The sequence below is a fragment of the Crassostrea angulata genome, chromosome 5 (genome assembly GCF_025612915.1).
Source record: "Crassostrea angulata isolate pt1a10 chromosome 5, ASM2561291v2, whole genome shotgun sequence".
Taxonomy (NCBI): Eukaryota; Metazoa; Mollusca; class Bivalvia; order Ostreida; family Ostreidae; genus Magallana; species Magallana angulata.
Genome location: NC_069115.1, coordinates 6,587,807 through 6,603,316, shown reverse-complemented (window position 1 = coordinate 6,603,316; position 15,510 = coordinate 6,587,807). Strand labels below are relative to the sequence as shown.

Sequence of the window (15,510 nt, the reverse complement as noted above, 5' to 3'; positions counted from 1 at the left end):
TGCCCATTGTTAAAGAACACAGAATTTTGAAAACATGAAAGAGGGAAAAACAAATGAAGGGACGAAAAAGAAAAATGAAATGATTAGTTTAACTTGTTGTGTAAACAACCGTCAAACTATATTTAATCAACAACAAAAAAATTCTAATAAAGAACGAAAAAAAAGTTCTTTGTGTTGTATTTTTGAATTTAGCGCCAAAATGAAAAAGTACGGAAAAAACATAACTTAAGTTAATATTGTAAATTTCAGTGACCTAATTTTAACCCTCGTCGCCAATGTTATATTTGTCAATATATATCTACACTTAAGCTTACCAAAAAGTCAGCGGTAGAAGGCCCAGATCCTCAGTCCCAAGGCGCTGATCGGTGTTCACTTTAATTGAGTTGTATTGATAAGTGGCACCGAGCCCAGAGTAAATACAACACCTAGTACAAGTAAACAGTTAAGAACATATACCATAAATATAACACATAAACCTTCAGAAATGTTTCTTAAACTTTATACTTAATTTTTGGCGTATTTTTGACTGATTTAAGAGAGTTTTATAGAACTAATGGACATAACTTACTCTTTGTTTACATTAAAACCCCCAAATTTAACCGCAATGCATGATGGAGCCAAAAACTCCGTTTTCGGTTATTATGATCGGCTTCGGCCGATGACAGCTGTGTTCATATGAGGCAATTGGCAAATTTAGCTATTTGTGCACGCATTGCGCCTTGCACTGCATTGACAGCTTCATGTAAATCTTCATAATTGCATGGAATTAATGAACAGTATTCTAATGTGTTTGCCTTGATAGTAAAACATGTACACACATAATTATCAAAATAATGTTTTTAGCTCATGTGAGCTGAAAGCTCAAGTGAGAATTTCTAATCACATTTTGTCGTCCGTCTGTCCATCCGTCTGTCTGTAAACTTTTCACATTTTCGACATCTTCTCCAGAACCAGTGGACCAATTTCAACCACACTTGACACAAAGCATCCTGAGGCAAAGGGAATTCAAAGTTGTAAAATTTAAGGATCACGCCTTTCTTCAAGGGGAGATAATAAGGAATTTTTTACCAGCAAATTTTTGAAAATTTCTCAAATTTTTTCTCAAGAACCATTAGGCCAGGAAAGCTGAAACTTTTTTTGGGGGGGGGGGGGGGGGGTCGAAATTTAACATAGGAATATATAGAGTTAACCTTTAAAAATCTTCCTCCAAGACACTAACCAGCTGGGGAAACTGAAACTTGAGTTAAAACATCCCCAGGTAGTGTAAATTCAAAACTGTGAAAACCACGACCCCCGGGTTTAAGTTGGGGCCACAATGGAGGTCGAATTTTTACATTGGAACATATAGAGTAAAATTTTAAAAATCTTATTCTAAGAAACTTATCACCCAGGAAATCTAAAACTTGTGTGGAAGCATACTTACATAATTTGGATATAAATTTATGACAATCACGACCCCCACATTAGGGTGGGCCACAATGGGGGGGGGGGGGGGTATGCAAATTTTTAAAATACATGTAGGAATACATGGTGTAAATATTTAAAAATCTATATATCAGTGACTAATCAGCCAGGAAAGCTGAAACTTGTGAGGAAGCATCACCATGTATTGTAGATTCAATGTTGTGAAAATAATGCCCCCCCCCCCAGGTCAGGGTGGGGACAAAATGGGAGGGGGAGGTGTCGAACATTTACAAAGAATTATATAGTGGAAATCTTTTTTTAAAAATGTTCTTCAAGATACTAATTAGCCAGGGAAGCTGAAACTTGTGTGAACGCATCCTCAGGTAGGATAGATTCAAGTTTGTTCAAATCATGATCCCCAGTGGGGTAGGGTGGGCCACAATGGGGGGGGGGGGGTCGAAGTTTTATAAAGGAATATATGAAGAAGTACTTAAAAATCTTCTCAGAACTAATCAGTCAGCAAAGCTGAAACGTGTGTGAAGCATCCTCAGGAAGACTTTGTTTAAACCATGACCCCTGGGGGTAGGATGAGGATCAAAGTGTTGGGGGGGGGGCAAAAATTTACATATGTACTTAAGAATTCATATAGAGAAAAATCTTATAAAACCTTTTTTAAAAACCATTTGCTTAGAAAAGCTGTATTTTTACTGAAAGCAACCTCAGATAATGTAGATTCAAATTCTTTCTTTGAAATCAAACTTTTGGGGAGTAGAGTATTGCGGATCTTATTTTACAAAGAAAAAATGTTTCATTATTTCAAAAATCTGAAATGTTATAATAGTATAAGTTACATGATTTGTAGCTATATAACGTTATATTTTTTTTTAACCTATTATGCTTTATACATGGTCAGTTATTTCAAGAGTTATGAAATTAACTGACCATATATAAACCAAATTTCGTCCTGACTAACTTACTATGTCTGGAATATATGTAATCTACACATGATGTTAACCAATGGTCTCCTTACAATTTAGCAGGAGGTAAGATATTTATATATTGAGGAATAGGGTAGGCCACTTTGGGGATCCAATTTTACATTTAAAAAAACCATTTTAATTCACAAAAACTCAAATGTTATAAAATGTGGTTTTATTTATTTGTAAGCATTTTTGCATATTACTGATTCTTTAAAATTGTTTAGACTTACGCCCCTGAACTATTCTTGGGACTCACACTTTGGTGAAATAATGCCCTTCGACCTGACTCACACGGTAACCTGACCTGATTTCTGCCTTTGGACTCGGTCGGGTCAGGTCAGGTCAGGTCATCTCATGACCAGGTCTCGAGTCATTTTGTTATAATTGTTACCTCATAAATACAATTAACTGTAAATTAGGCTCGGTGTTATTAAACTGTCAACAGATATATTTCAAGCTGTGAAAGTTCATTGAAAACGAGGCGAGCAAAGCCTTAATTCCGGAGACAATCAATATTGTCCAATGGCGTTACGATAATAAAACAAGAAATAAAGAAGAAACCAGCTCTATTAGTATAAGCATCAATTTTCTTTCATGAAAAACATGTAAAACAAGAGCCCAATGGGCCACATCGCTCACCTGAAATACAGTTCCTTGTATCATATTTTATTAGTTTTTAAAACATTTCTAAACATTTTACCAATATACTTCTACGCTAAAGGGGCATGGTCACGATTTTGGTCAACAATTATTTTTTTGAATTTGATGTTTACAATGCTTCAGTAGGGCATTTTTAATAGGCAACCGAAATTTGATTGTCATTTGTTGAGTTATAACCGAGTTAGAGAGCTTACAATTCTTCGCTATGTATACAAAGCCTTTGTTTACATTTTGAATGTTGAAGTGAAAATTCCAGTTTGAGACCTCAAATGAATGTGTTATTCGTTAGTAACAGTTTATTTATGCTAAAAAGGAATAAGAAGAAAGAAAAATCAGCTTGAAAAAGATTTTTACTAGCATATTGAACCTATGTAAACAAAAACAGGGCACGAGCCTTGTTAACAAGACGAAGAATTGTGAGCCCTGTATCTTGCTTAAAACTCGTCGACTGGCACCCAAATTTCATTTGATTATTAGAAATGCATTCCTAAAGCATGTACATAATAAAAACAGAAAAATAAAAATTGACCAAAATCGTGACCATGCCCCTTTAAACTTTAAACATCTCATGGAGCCCCGGCATTAGTCCAGGGCCACAATTTTAACAATTTAGAATCTACATCATCTTATGATGCTTGCATTGTAATTTTTATTTTTACAAATTAAAGCATTGTAGTTCTTGAGAAAAAGATTTTTTAAACATTTTACCCATGTTCAAACTTGCACACCTCTTTGGGCCCTAGTATTGGTCCGGTCGACACGATTTTTTCCAATTTATAATCTACATTATCTGAGGATGCTTGCATAGTAAAATCACAAATTAGAGCATGGTAGTCCTTTAGAAGAAGATTATTAAACATCTTTCCTATATCTTTCTATGTTAAACTTGAACCCCTCTAGGGCCTCAATATTAATCCGGAGGTAACAATTTTAACTATTAAGAATCGCATTATTTGAGGATACCTGCATTATAAGTAATGTCACAGATTGTAGCAGTGTAGTTCTAGAAATTGAAAAAGTTGGATAGTTTTTCTATTTTTCTATGTTAAAAATTAAACCCCTCTAGGGGCCCCAGTATTGGTCTAGCCATCACGATTATCGCAATTGATAATCTACATTGTATGAGGATGCTTGCATAGTTATATCACAAGTTGAAGCATTGTAGTTCTTTAGAAGACGATTATTAAACATCTCTACATATTTCTATGTCAAACTCTAATATCCTCTAGGGTCCCAGTATTGGCCATGGGGTATTAATTTTAACAATTTAGAATCGTCACTATATATACAAGCTTTAGTGTAAATATTGGCATTTTTGGTACAGTGGTTCTTAAGAAAAAGAATTTTTTTATGAATTTATTTATTTCCTACAAGAACAACATGTATAATGACAAAACATGAAAGTGTTAGATAAATGACATAAATTGAAAAACTTATCTGGAGAGAGAGAGAGAGAGAGAGAGAGAGAGAGAGAGAGAGAGAGAGAGAGAGGGGTATGTAAACAAATCTTTCCCATGTGTTATTAAATTCATTCATTTTGTTTTTCACACCTGCAGTGTATTTTGTTGCCTTAATATATGATTCTATCTCATGTAGTACTCCAAGGACTGATAAGTTATTTTTTAAACATCTGCTTCTGTATATGCATCGCTTAATTAATATAAATATAACATTGCTTTGTATTATATTTTCTCTAGTTTTGTATTCTCCAAACGTGAAAGTCAAACATAAAAGTATCTCGATTCAGTTTAATTTCTATATTTTTTTATTATAAAGTAAATAGAAAGCTGCTATACAGTTGGGTTCAGCTCACCATAACACGCAATATGCATATCCTAATATAAAAACAAGCATTACAACAAAATAAAACCTGAGAGCATTAAAGACTTTTAAATGAGAAAAATATATATTAAATGTATGGTGTGGCAACACCTTTAATTTCTAGTAGAAACGTATTTATGCATAAACAAAATAATTTACATGTATAAATTTATAAAAATATATTCATAAAATATCAATTAATATCTACTATTGATGTGATTTTCCGTTTGCATTAATTTTATATTACTTTAAAAAATATTTCTCTCCCAATGTACATACCTTCTCCTTGTATTACCAGTACAAGAATGACACGGAGATTTATTTCGCACACCATCCATGCATAAAAATAAAAATGGAATTTACTGTTTATAAATAGTTCCCTTTAAATAAATCCTTGTAATAGCGAAACCTTATGATTATTGCTCATAAATGTTTTTATTCTATTTTTGGTAATGTAAAGGCGGATGTAAATAAATGGTATTGAGTATACATAGCTTATAAAATTTAATTCTCCTCTCCAATTAAACAAATTCCTGGTTCTTTCTCTAAATACCAGAAAGGTTTAACTAATAATGATAAGAATATAGCGTATAAAATGGTGTTCCAGACATTGCTATACATTATTGTATTCATGTATGTTTAATGGTGATCAATTTTTGGACTGAGTTGAAATCAACAGAATGTATAGTTATGTGCTAATATATTGTCGATATCGACACAAAATGTAAATGTGTGCAATGTTTCTAAATCAATATTGATAGGATATTGTCTATATACACGTAAATGAAGACACATTAAATGTAGAATGTCCTAAGAACAATATTTTTTTTTCCAAAAATTAAAAGTTGACATTCGCAAATCGATATCGATACGATGTCATTGATATTAAAACCAATGTAGGACAACTCTGTATCTTAATTATTGGTGTTTAAGGATTGTGAAGTGATATTCATACGATAGCGTAAATATCATTGATATCAATACAACATCGTGTCTTGGACATAATACAATATATTATAGCAATGAATTTTCAAGATATTTACTACTAATAATACTTGCGTAGCACTTTCATAATATCATCGTTAACCACGTTGAATAGAGTGGATTGAGTCTACGAACAAACGGAAAATATATTGTACTAGACATTAAGGAACAGAAGGAAAAAGGATGTAAGGTAGTTGCGTTATTTTATGTTTTTGTTCTTTGTTTTGGATGTAAAATTCAGCCGAAGATATACGAAGAAATGAAATGTTAACTATATCAATATCTTTCACTGTTTTCCAGTTTTAATTTCAACATATTCCAGTTTTGATGATAAATCCTGCTGTCATTTTGAGAATCAATTTAACACTACGTTAGATTACCAAAACTGCTGCTTCGGATATATATTATTTTTACATTCATTTTGTTTTAAAGCTGTTAAAAATATTTTATTGTGCACTTAATACTACAAGGCATGACACTGCAAGAACTTGGTTCTTTCCTTCTGAGTTGTATATTTACATTCTTGTTTTCTCATGTTGTACAGTTACCTTTTTCATTTAAATTCTCTTGTTTATACATATTGTAAAAACACTTGTTCATACATATTGTAATAAGCAAATTAACACTTCTTCATTTTTATATCATAAGAATCGGTTAAAAGGAATTGTTTATTGCATATTTTGCTTAATGTACAAAGATTTATATTCCTTGAAATATAGAAAAGAAAGCATTTACTGTAATCCAAGTATGATACTGACTCTTTTATACATTATTCATAATTGATGCACTTCCATTTTTTCCCTTTCATCTACATACTCACATGTACAAATAACTTATAACTATTCATTGAATATCAAAAATCTTAGTCAGAAGCGTTATAGATAAAGAACCCAATATTTTTCATTTTAGCTAATAAAAACAATAATTACACAAAAAGAGAACAAAAACACTCATAGTATTATGGCATACAATATTGATTACAAATATCAACTATAATGTTAGCAATTTATTGAAAAGTAACAGTTTCCAAAATTGCGCTTATATCGCAAGAATGTTATTTCAAGTTCGCTTGAATGATTTTCTCTATTTTTTTCCGACACACCGGACATTCAATGTGGTTAGGTGCACACTCTGAGCAGCAGACGAAGTGTCCACAAGGAGTAAATACTGAGGTTACATAGTGTATTATACAGGTTTTGCACATCAAATGATCGTAGCGCTTTTCTAACTCCTCCCTTCGGTGAGTGGTACCTAAAAGGCAAAAACATTATTCATTTGTAATTTAATATATGATATTCTAGCATAAAGCCATTGAATAGTTATGCTACGCGACCCTCTGCATCTAAAAAATAAAATACTATTTATGAACCCTTCCTTAAACCTCAAATTATATGATTACCAGATTTGAAATTATTTTATTAAATTATACGAGTTCTGGTCAAAATATAGCGTAACACAAAATATAAGAACCTTGTTTATCTTCAGGAACGAATAAAAACATTACACTGGTCATAATTGGTGTAAAGAATATGCATTTAAATTAAATGATGTACTTACCAGTATATACGATGGTATTAAACCCCATGTTCATGATAATTATTGTCCGAGACTCAGAATTGAAATAACCTTAGGTTTCTTTATGATCTAAATATAAATGAAAGAACCCATATCTAAAAATAAACACGGGGTTTTCCATTATTTAATAGAGTAAATTTATAATGTACTTTGTGAAAAAAAAATGTTTTTTTTATGCAATATGTACATTTATTTGGAGCTACAGATAAAAAATAAATCTTAAACACGCTTGGTTGACACATCGACCACTTAAATTAAAACCAAGGCAGTCCTTATATATACTACCATTTTTATTATTATCACGGTAATTCTTTTACCATAAATCAATAATTGAAAGAGAACACGTGCATTGTTGGGTAATTATTATTGAACTGGCTTGAAAATTACAAGTGAATGTTGATCAAACTAAAATTATAATTTTTGGTTAAAGTAGACAAACTTCAAATGTATCATTTCAATACAATGGTAACGAAATAGAAATCGTCAAGGAAGTTAAATATTTAGGAGTTAAATTTTCAAGAACAGGCTCTTCCTACAGTACTAGGAAATATGTAGTGACGAGAGCTACCAGAGCTATGTATGCAATAATTAAAAAGTCAAGAGAATTAAATCTATCGATTGATTGTTAACTTGGTATGTTCGATAAAATGATTGTTCCAATTTTACTGTATGGTTCTGAATTGTGGGGTTTTGAATATTTATGTATCATTGAAAAATTGCATCTTAAATTTTGTAAATTTGTTCTTAGTCTTAAGACGTCCACACCAAATTTTATGATCTACGGTGAACTTGCTAGATACGCATCGTATGTGAAAGTAAAAATTAGAATGTTGAGTTTTTGGATAAGAGTCTTGAAAGGTAAAAAATCAAAATTGTCATATGTATTGTATAATTTTTTACATAGCCTAACACAACACAACAATTATAATTTCAAATGGGTTGAATGTATACAGAATATTTTACATGAATGTGGTCAAAGCTATGTCTGGTTGATGCAAAATGTAGAAAATGAAAACTGGATTTTAAATGTTGTTAAGCAAACTTTAATTGACCAATTTCAACAAAAATGGGTCTCAGATTGTAACGCATCTATACTCTGTCCCGAGTTTTTGCTTCCACCACTTTTTGCTTGACATTTCAATAATAGTAAATACCTTTGTGCTCAAACTACGTTCATCCACTAATATGAAAAATTTCCAGATTGTCTGTTTTAAAACGCCCCCTCTACCGCTTCAGGTTTCAATACACATCCAAAAATTGAAAGTCTACGGAGATTTTGCATTGCATCAGCCATTATTAAGCCCGGATGATAATGTTAAAAAATTGCGCGATGTTTTCCGAGTGTATTCCGAATGGAGAAAAGATGTAAATATTTCCCATTACAAATCTCCGTAAGAAACTTATTTTCGTTCCTGTGAAATTTTATGAGTGAAAAGGGATAATTGTTCAATGAAGATATCTTGGATATATGCCCTTTCATCGATTTCAATTGTATTTCTTTCACAGGTATGTGTATTTTTATTGAAAATCATCAACAATTGATGGAAGCAATAACTTGGGACAGACTATGGTAAAGGATTGATCTATAATTTGTTTACCAATATTATTTTTGTACTTAGAAATTTCAAAAACTCTGGTGCTTATATGAATAACTTTACTACCTTACTTAGATTAAGAACAAACAATTATAAACTACCAATTGAGACAGGCAGATGTACCTAGAAATCAACAATTTTGTAATCTAGCTATGTAAAAATGGCAACGAATATCACTATATTATGAAATGTCCAGATTTAATAAATCTTCAGGTTGTACTATTTAAAGGGAGGGTGCAGAGCGTCCCCAAATAGCAAGCTTTCGTTGCCCAACGTTGGCTTATGGTTGTAAGGTTGGCTACATATCGCTGTTGGTAGAACAACGTTGGACCAACATTGTATTTATCACTGTTGGTGCATTGGCATCGTTCCAATATTGGACCAACGTTGGTACATGGGCATTGTATCAATGTTGGGCCAATATCAAATTGATATCGGTTGGCGCGAATACACAGTACAGATATCGGGCCGATGGACTAAAATGGGTGTTATGAATAAGTAATTAAGTGGTTATTTTAGAGATGAACAAAGTATATAAAAATATGATTTTAAAATTGGCGTGTCTTTAAAAAAATATGAATTAATTAGAAGTTTACAAATCCATCAGAGTAACTCTAGATCTATCTGATGTTATCGTCATGGCTGCCTGCAGGAATAATGTAAGTATGCAGATGTTCCTTTACAGATTTTTATTATATACTAGTATGGGTGATAATTATAAAATAATATCTTAAAACTTTTATATGAAAATTTGAAAGCAAATTAAAGGCAGTTTTCTTGTACAGACACTCCCCTGCTGATGTTCAAACTCGAGCACGTCTGACAGTCTCCTAGGCCTATATTATTTTCATTAGTTCTTTTTTGTCAAATAGTAAATAAAATTAAAATATTTGAGATATTTTGGATAGCTATCATTTGTGGACAACAACTTTTGGGACACTTGATTCAACCCCCCCCCCCCCCCCCCATCTATTAATTTTGTTTTATATCCGACATCAATCCTTTGATATCCTGTCATACAGCAATTCAAGTTGTTGAATTTGTATGCATTTCAAGATAATTCAACAATCATGCTCATCTTATCGTATTATTGTAGGTTAGCTCAAGCATGTAGCCATATTGGTGGGTTGCTTTTTGCAATATGCAATGGTGTCTTTACACCATCCCAAGGAAATGATCAGAGCTGTACATCAACATTATGTGCATGGAAGATGCCAAGGTCAGTCAATCAAAAACCAACACAACTTAGCAACCTAAACCTATCAAAGCCTCATTTAGAAAAGATATTGAAGGATAATGTTATAGCAACTTCCCCTCTTCCACATGGATCTTCAATGGCCAATTTCGATCCTCGTCATTCAGAAGATAGGAAAATGACATTGACTGGTCCTTGCAAGAGCTTGCAGAATTGAATGCCATTTCCCCTCAAACAGGTATTGAGACACAACTTTTCTTGTATTTAAATAAGCATACTTATAATGTTCTTAGCCTTTTCATTTAAATATTGCAAGTTTATGTTTATTAAAATCAATATGAATTGCAATCATATTACTGATCAAATTCAATAATTTCATAATTTATGTAGACATATGGCCATATTGGGATGAACATATATAACATGAGACATAAAACTTTAAAGTGATCTTAACAGGTTAAAAAATGATTAAATTTTGACCTTGGTGAAAAATGCAAAAACAACAATTATCATGAAAAGTGTTTTAAATAATTAGGTATGGCACATCTATGGAATGTTCCTGACTTAGGAGCACCAACTACTGTGGACAATGAAATGGAGGTAGAATCTTCTGTCAATCCACTTCACCTGAATATGGAAAAAATGGTATTCTCTAAAAGCAATGGTACATGTAAGATATAAACACTACAATATAATTTGTGTGTATTTTAAAAAAACCGCATTTAATGCATGAATTCAAGTAGCCTGATAAGGACATTTTTGTGTAATTTGTCAGTGCTGCCACCATATGATAGATCAGTTATTGAGCTATATAGAGAAACACACAAGAGCACCGAGACTTAGTGACCTCTGGAAAAGGCTTCATCTCGGACGGATTACTTGTTCCATATTTGGTGATGTTCTTCGATCGGGAGACAAACCCACATCCCTTATCCAACAGATTTTATACGGATCGAATCTAGAAAAATAATTAAATTTTCCTCTCTGTCCAAGTAGCACAATGCATCCCAATACTGACATTATCTATTTCAAAAATAGAACAAAAACACTTAGTGAATGTTGATATTAGAAACTAATTTGTATAATTTTAATTAGGTACTCTAAGCTAACTCTGGCATTCCAATGGGGAGTTGACTAGAGATGGATGCTAAGGAAGACTATCTACAGATCAGGAGATTCAAATGAAAACTGATGTACAAGGTCTTACTTAATGTTCAACACATTCTTTTCTATATAGGGGCTTTCAGTGATGGGAGAGTGGTTGATAATGAAAGCACTGGACTGCTAAAAATTAAATGTTCCTTCTCCATCTCGGGACAAAATGTAACATTGTTGGGATTATCAGATATTATGTCAATGAACTCAAAACAGTTTTGTCTCGTTGTTGGTGAATTGGGCCCTACATTGAAAAAATCGCATAAGTACTATGTACAGGTTCAAGGTGAGATGGCCATCATCGGACTCCCCTCAATTTACTTCTCTGAACAATATGTAACAAATATGCTACCAAAATATTAGCTGAATTTGACATGAGGCATATTTATCCACTATTGTGAAAATTATAGAAAGTATATACAGATGTTGGATTGAAAACTAAATTTAATAAACACAAAAATGTATTGCATTTTTAAAAATCGTAATATATTGAGGATTTTTTCTGTATTATTATTTTTATAATATAAAATAAATGCAATTCTATATTCATTTTTTTTTTTCATTTATGATTATTTTTTAATTTACAGCAGCTGTTTGCGAAAACGGTCTTTGAAGTTATAAACGAGGTCAGAACTAAACTGAAACAGAAGATGGTGACCAATCGCATTTATAGTGATTCGTTATTCATCTGATTGGGAAAGTGGATGGACATTTGAAAATTTGATATAATCAATTAAAAGTGCGTTTTAAGAAAAAGTCATAAAGAGATGGAGGGGGTCTGAAAATTCTACAAATTAAAATTACCAAAAAGAAAGGCCTCATGCCCCCTACTCGGAAAACAAAACTATTCCTCAGAACCCCCTTGTAAAAAATTTCAGCATATAAATGTATTTTTATAAAGACTGATTGGCGTTTGCCGCGTTCGTAAAAAATGCGCGTAAAATGATATGTCTTTTGGCCTTCATACAGGACTTAGCCGCAGAAAATGCAGAAAATTAAACTATTGATTACTTTTCAAGTATATAGTGTAGTACTTTTAATAAACATGTTTTCTTTCTTTTCGTCAATCGGCTTTGCAAAGATGAACAAAAATAAGTACAATGCTGTGATAGGAAAATTGCCGGGGGGGGGGGGGGGGGGGGGGGGGGGGAAGGGGTCCAGAACTTAGACAACAGATGTATTATAGGAAAAAGAAATAACAACACTAATCAAGTGATGCTTCTTTGGAAATGCTACCAATATGTTTACACATTCAATACGATGAGCATGTTTAATTAATATAGGAAATCAACATGCCCGTATATCCGTCGAATCACACCAGGTCAATATAAAAATTTACAAATCTCGTTTACAGGTCCTACAGCTAGAAATTATTGCATTCGACATACTTTAATAAACTAACACTTAAAGAAATATATTATAATAACTTTGTCTAAAGCAATCATAAGACATGCAATTGTTCATTAAACATGTAAACCCATAAATGAAACTAAACTTCTTCTATATCATTTTGTTTTCCATTTTATTAAATTCAAAATGAAATATTACAACAAATTTAAGATTCTACCCAACGGGGCGAGAGAGGACGCAGTTATATAAGTGCATTATTATACAGTTCATGTGGTACCAGAGAATCCAGCGGTTACCGTTTCCGGAGTAATGAGGAAATGCATAGTCTCAACATCTTTGATATTTTTTCACAATTATCATCTGACCCACGAGTTTAGATTGCAAAGGTCTCTGAATTTTTATTTATAATCCGTTAAATGTATGGGAAGAGAGAGATATAAACCCTATCTATTACACTGTGCCGGATAATTATGCCAGTGCCAACGTGACTTTTTTGCACCCGCTTAAGATGTAGTTTCGAAAAATCCATATATATACCAAATGATAAACCATTGTCTAGAGAGTATAAAACCACTTTTGTTTTAAGTGCATTTCACCTGACAGGTGAGGAATTTGCCTTTAACAATTGATATCCCATCGGAAAATGATAATTCCCATAAGAGAATTGAATCTCCTACAGGAAATATTGACAATCCTATAGGAAATATATTTCCTATAGGAGAATGATATTTCCTGTAGGAATTTGATTCAGACATGTATTTTTCCTATATAGGATATTAAGTTTTCTTATCGGATTTTATCAAATCCTATCGGAATTGAAATTCCTGTAGGAATTTATTTTTGAAAGATATATATCTCACCTGACAGGTGAGATACAATGATAACAAAGGTAGTTGTTAACTCTTTAAGCAATGGTCTATCATATGGCATATTTGAATTTTTCGATATACACAGCTTAAACGGGTGCAAAAATGCCACCTTCGCATGATTATCTGGCACAGTGTTCTATATCTTAAATTATATATATGAATGACTGTGTATTAATATATAGATAGGGTATATATCTCTCTTCCAATACATATACATGTAACGGCTTATATCGATAGAAATTCAAAGGTTTTAAATGGTTAAAAGTGACTGTATCCATAAAAACAAGTGTTGATGTACCAATATAACACACTTAAATTTGAAACAAGAGGCCCATGGGCAACATTGCTCATCTGAGCAGATGGACATCATAAAATCAGCTTTCCGGAGAAATATAACAAAAAATATGGATAATGTAGTCTAACAGATCCAGACCTGTATTTAAAAAAATCAATTTTTTCTCTGGATATTCTGTTTATTATTGATCGTTTTTTGTTACAGTATACTCATTTCACATTTTAAGCATTACAGTTCTCAAGAAGATCTAAATCAAACGGGATATAAACCTACGTCAAACTTGTGAAGCCCAAGAATTGTCCTGAGGCCAAAGTCTAAACAATTTTAAAGAATCAAAAATATGTCAAAATGCTTGCATATAAGTAAAACCATATCTTATAACATTTGAAAATTATGACCTTTGTAAAATTGGAACCCACCCTCCCCATGTGGCTTCATCATACTCCTGAAAAATATGATTTTGACGAATTTGAATCTACACTATCTAAGGTTGCCTTCACTAATGATCACTTTTTCTTATGAAATGTTTTTTAAGAAATTTTTTTTCTCAATATATTTCTTTGTAAATATTTAACCGGTCCCCATTGTGCCCTACCCTACCCCCGGGGATCATAATTTGACCAAACTTGAATCTACTCTACTTGATGATACTTCACACAAGTTACAGCTTTTCTGGCCAGTCGTGTTCTGAGTTGAAGATTTGAAATAAAATTTCTCTCTATATAATATAAAAATTCGACCCCCCATTGTGGCCCCACCTTACCCCCAGGGAACATGATTTGAGCAAACTTAAATCTGCACTATTTGAGGATGCTTCCACGCAAGTTTCAGCTTTTCTGGCCTAACGGTTTTTGAGTATAGAAGATTAACTCAATATATTTCTATGTAAAAATTCGACCCCCCCCCCCCATTGTGGCCCCACCTTACCCCCAGGGACCATGATTTGAACAAACTTAAATCTACACTATCTGAAGATGCTTCCACATAAGTTTCAGCTTTTCTGGCCAAATGATTTTTGAAAAGTTAATTTTAAAAGTTTAACTCTATATACTCCGATGTAAAATTTAGACCCCCCCCCCCATTGGCAGATTTCTATAGATTAACTATATATACCTCTATGTAAAACTTCGACCCCCATTGTGGACCAACCTTACCCCCGCAGACCATGAATGAACAAACTTGAATTTACACTACCTGAGGATGCTTCCACACAAGTTTCAGCTTTTCTGGCCAAATGGTTTTTGAGAGAAAGATTTTTGAAAATACCAACAATTAAATTTTCAATATTTTTTAATTATCTCCTCTTGAAAGAGGGCGTGGCCCTTTATTCTAACAAACTTGAATCTCCTTTACATAAGGTTTCTTTTTGCCAACTTTGGTTGAAAACGCCCCAGTCGTTCTGGAGAAGAAGTCGAAAATGTAAAAAGTTTAGGGACAGACAGACAGACGCCGGACAGAAAGTGATCAGAAAAGCTGACGAGCGTTAAGCTCAGGTTGGTTAATTAAAAAGCATTTCTATGAGTAAACATTGATGTTCTTGATTCAATCATGAGAATATCACAGATATGTTCAACCTTTATTATAGTATAAAGTATATAGTAAATTATAAAACTTGTAATTAATTTTT

The 15,510-nt window shown here is 32.6% G+C and overlaps 1 protein-coding gene across 5 annotated transcripts in view; it reads right to left on the bottom strand.

The window, feature by feature from the left end:
- LOC128184662 (E3 ubiquitin-protein ligase MIB1-like) overlaps positions 1-13,649 on the bottom strand; it is a 35,351-nt gene extending 21,702 nt beyond the window's left edge. Inside the window, exons 1-2 of one of the 5 annotated variants that reach the window (XR_008243762.1) lie at positions 5,145-5,234; positions 315-425 (exon numbers count right to left, since the gene is read on the bottom strand). Coding sequence is in view for 1 of the 5 variants with exons in the window: in XM_052854227.1 (XP_052710187.1) it covers positions 6,952-7,100; positions 13,580-13,649 (219 nt within the window). In the remaining 4 variants the exon portion in view is untranslated. Of the gene's footprint in view, positions 1-314; positions 426-5,144; positions 5,235-6,503; positions 7,101-7,406; positions 9,887-13,579 lie in introns of those variants that run through there. The other 4 variants (XR_008243761.1, XR_008243763.1, XM_052854227.1 and 1 more) reach the window with 4 other exon arrangements.
- Positions 13,650-15,510: the final 1,861 nt, after the last annotated feature.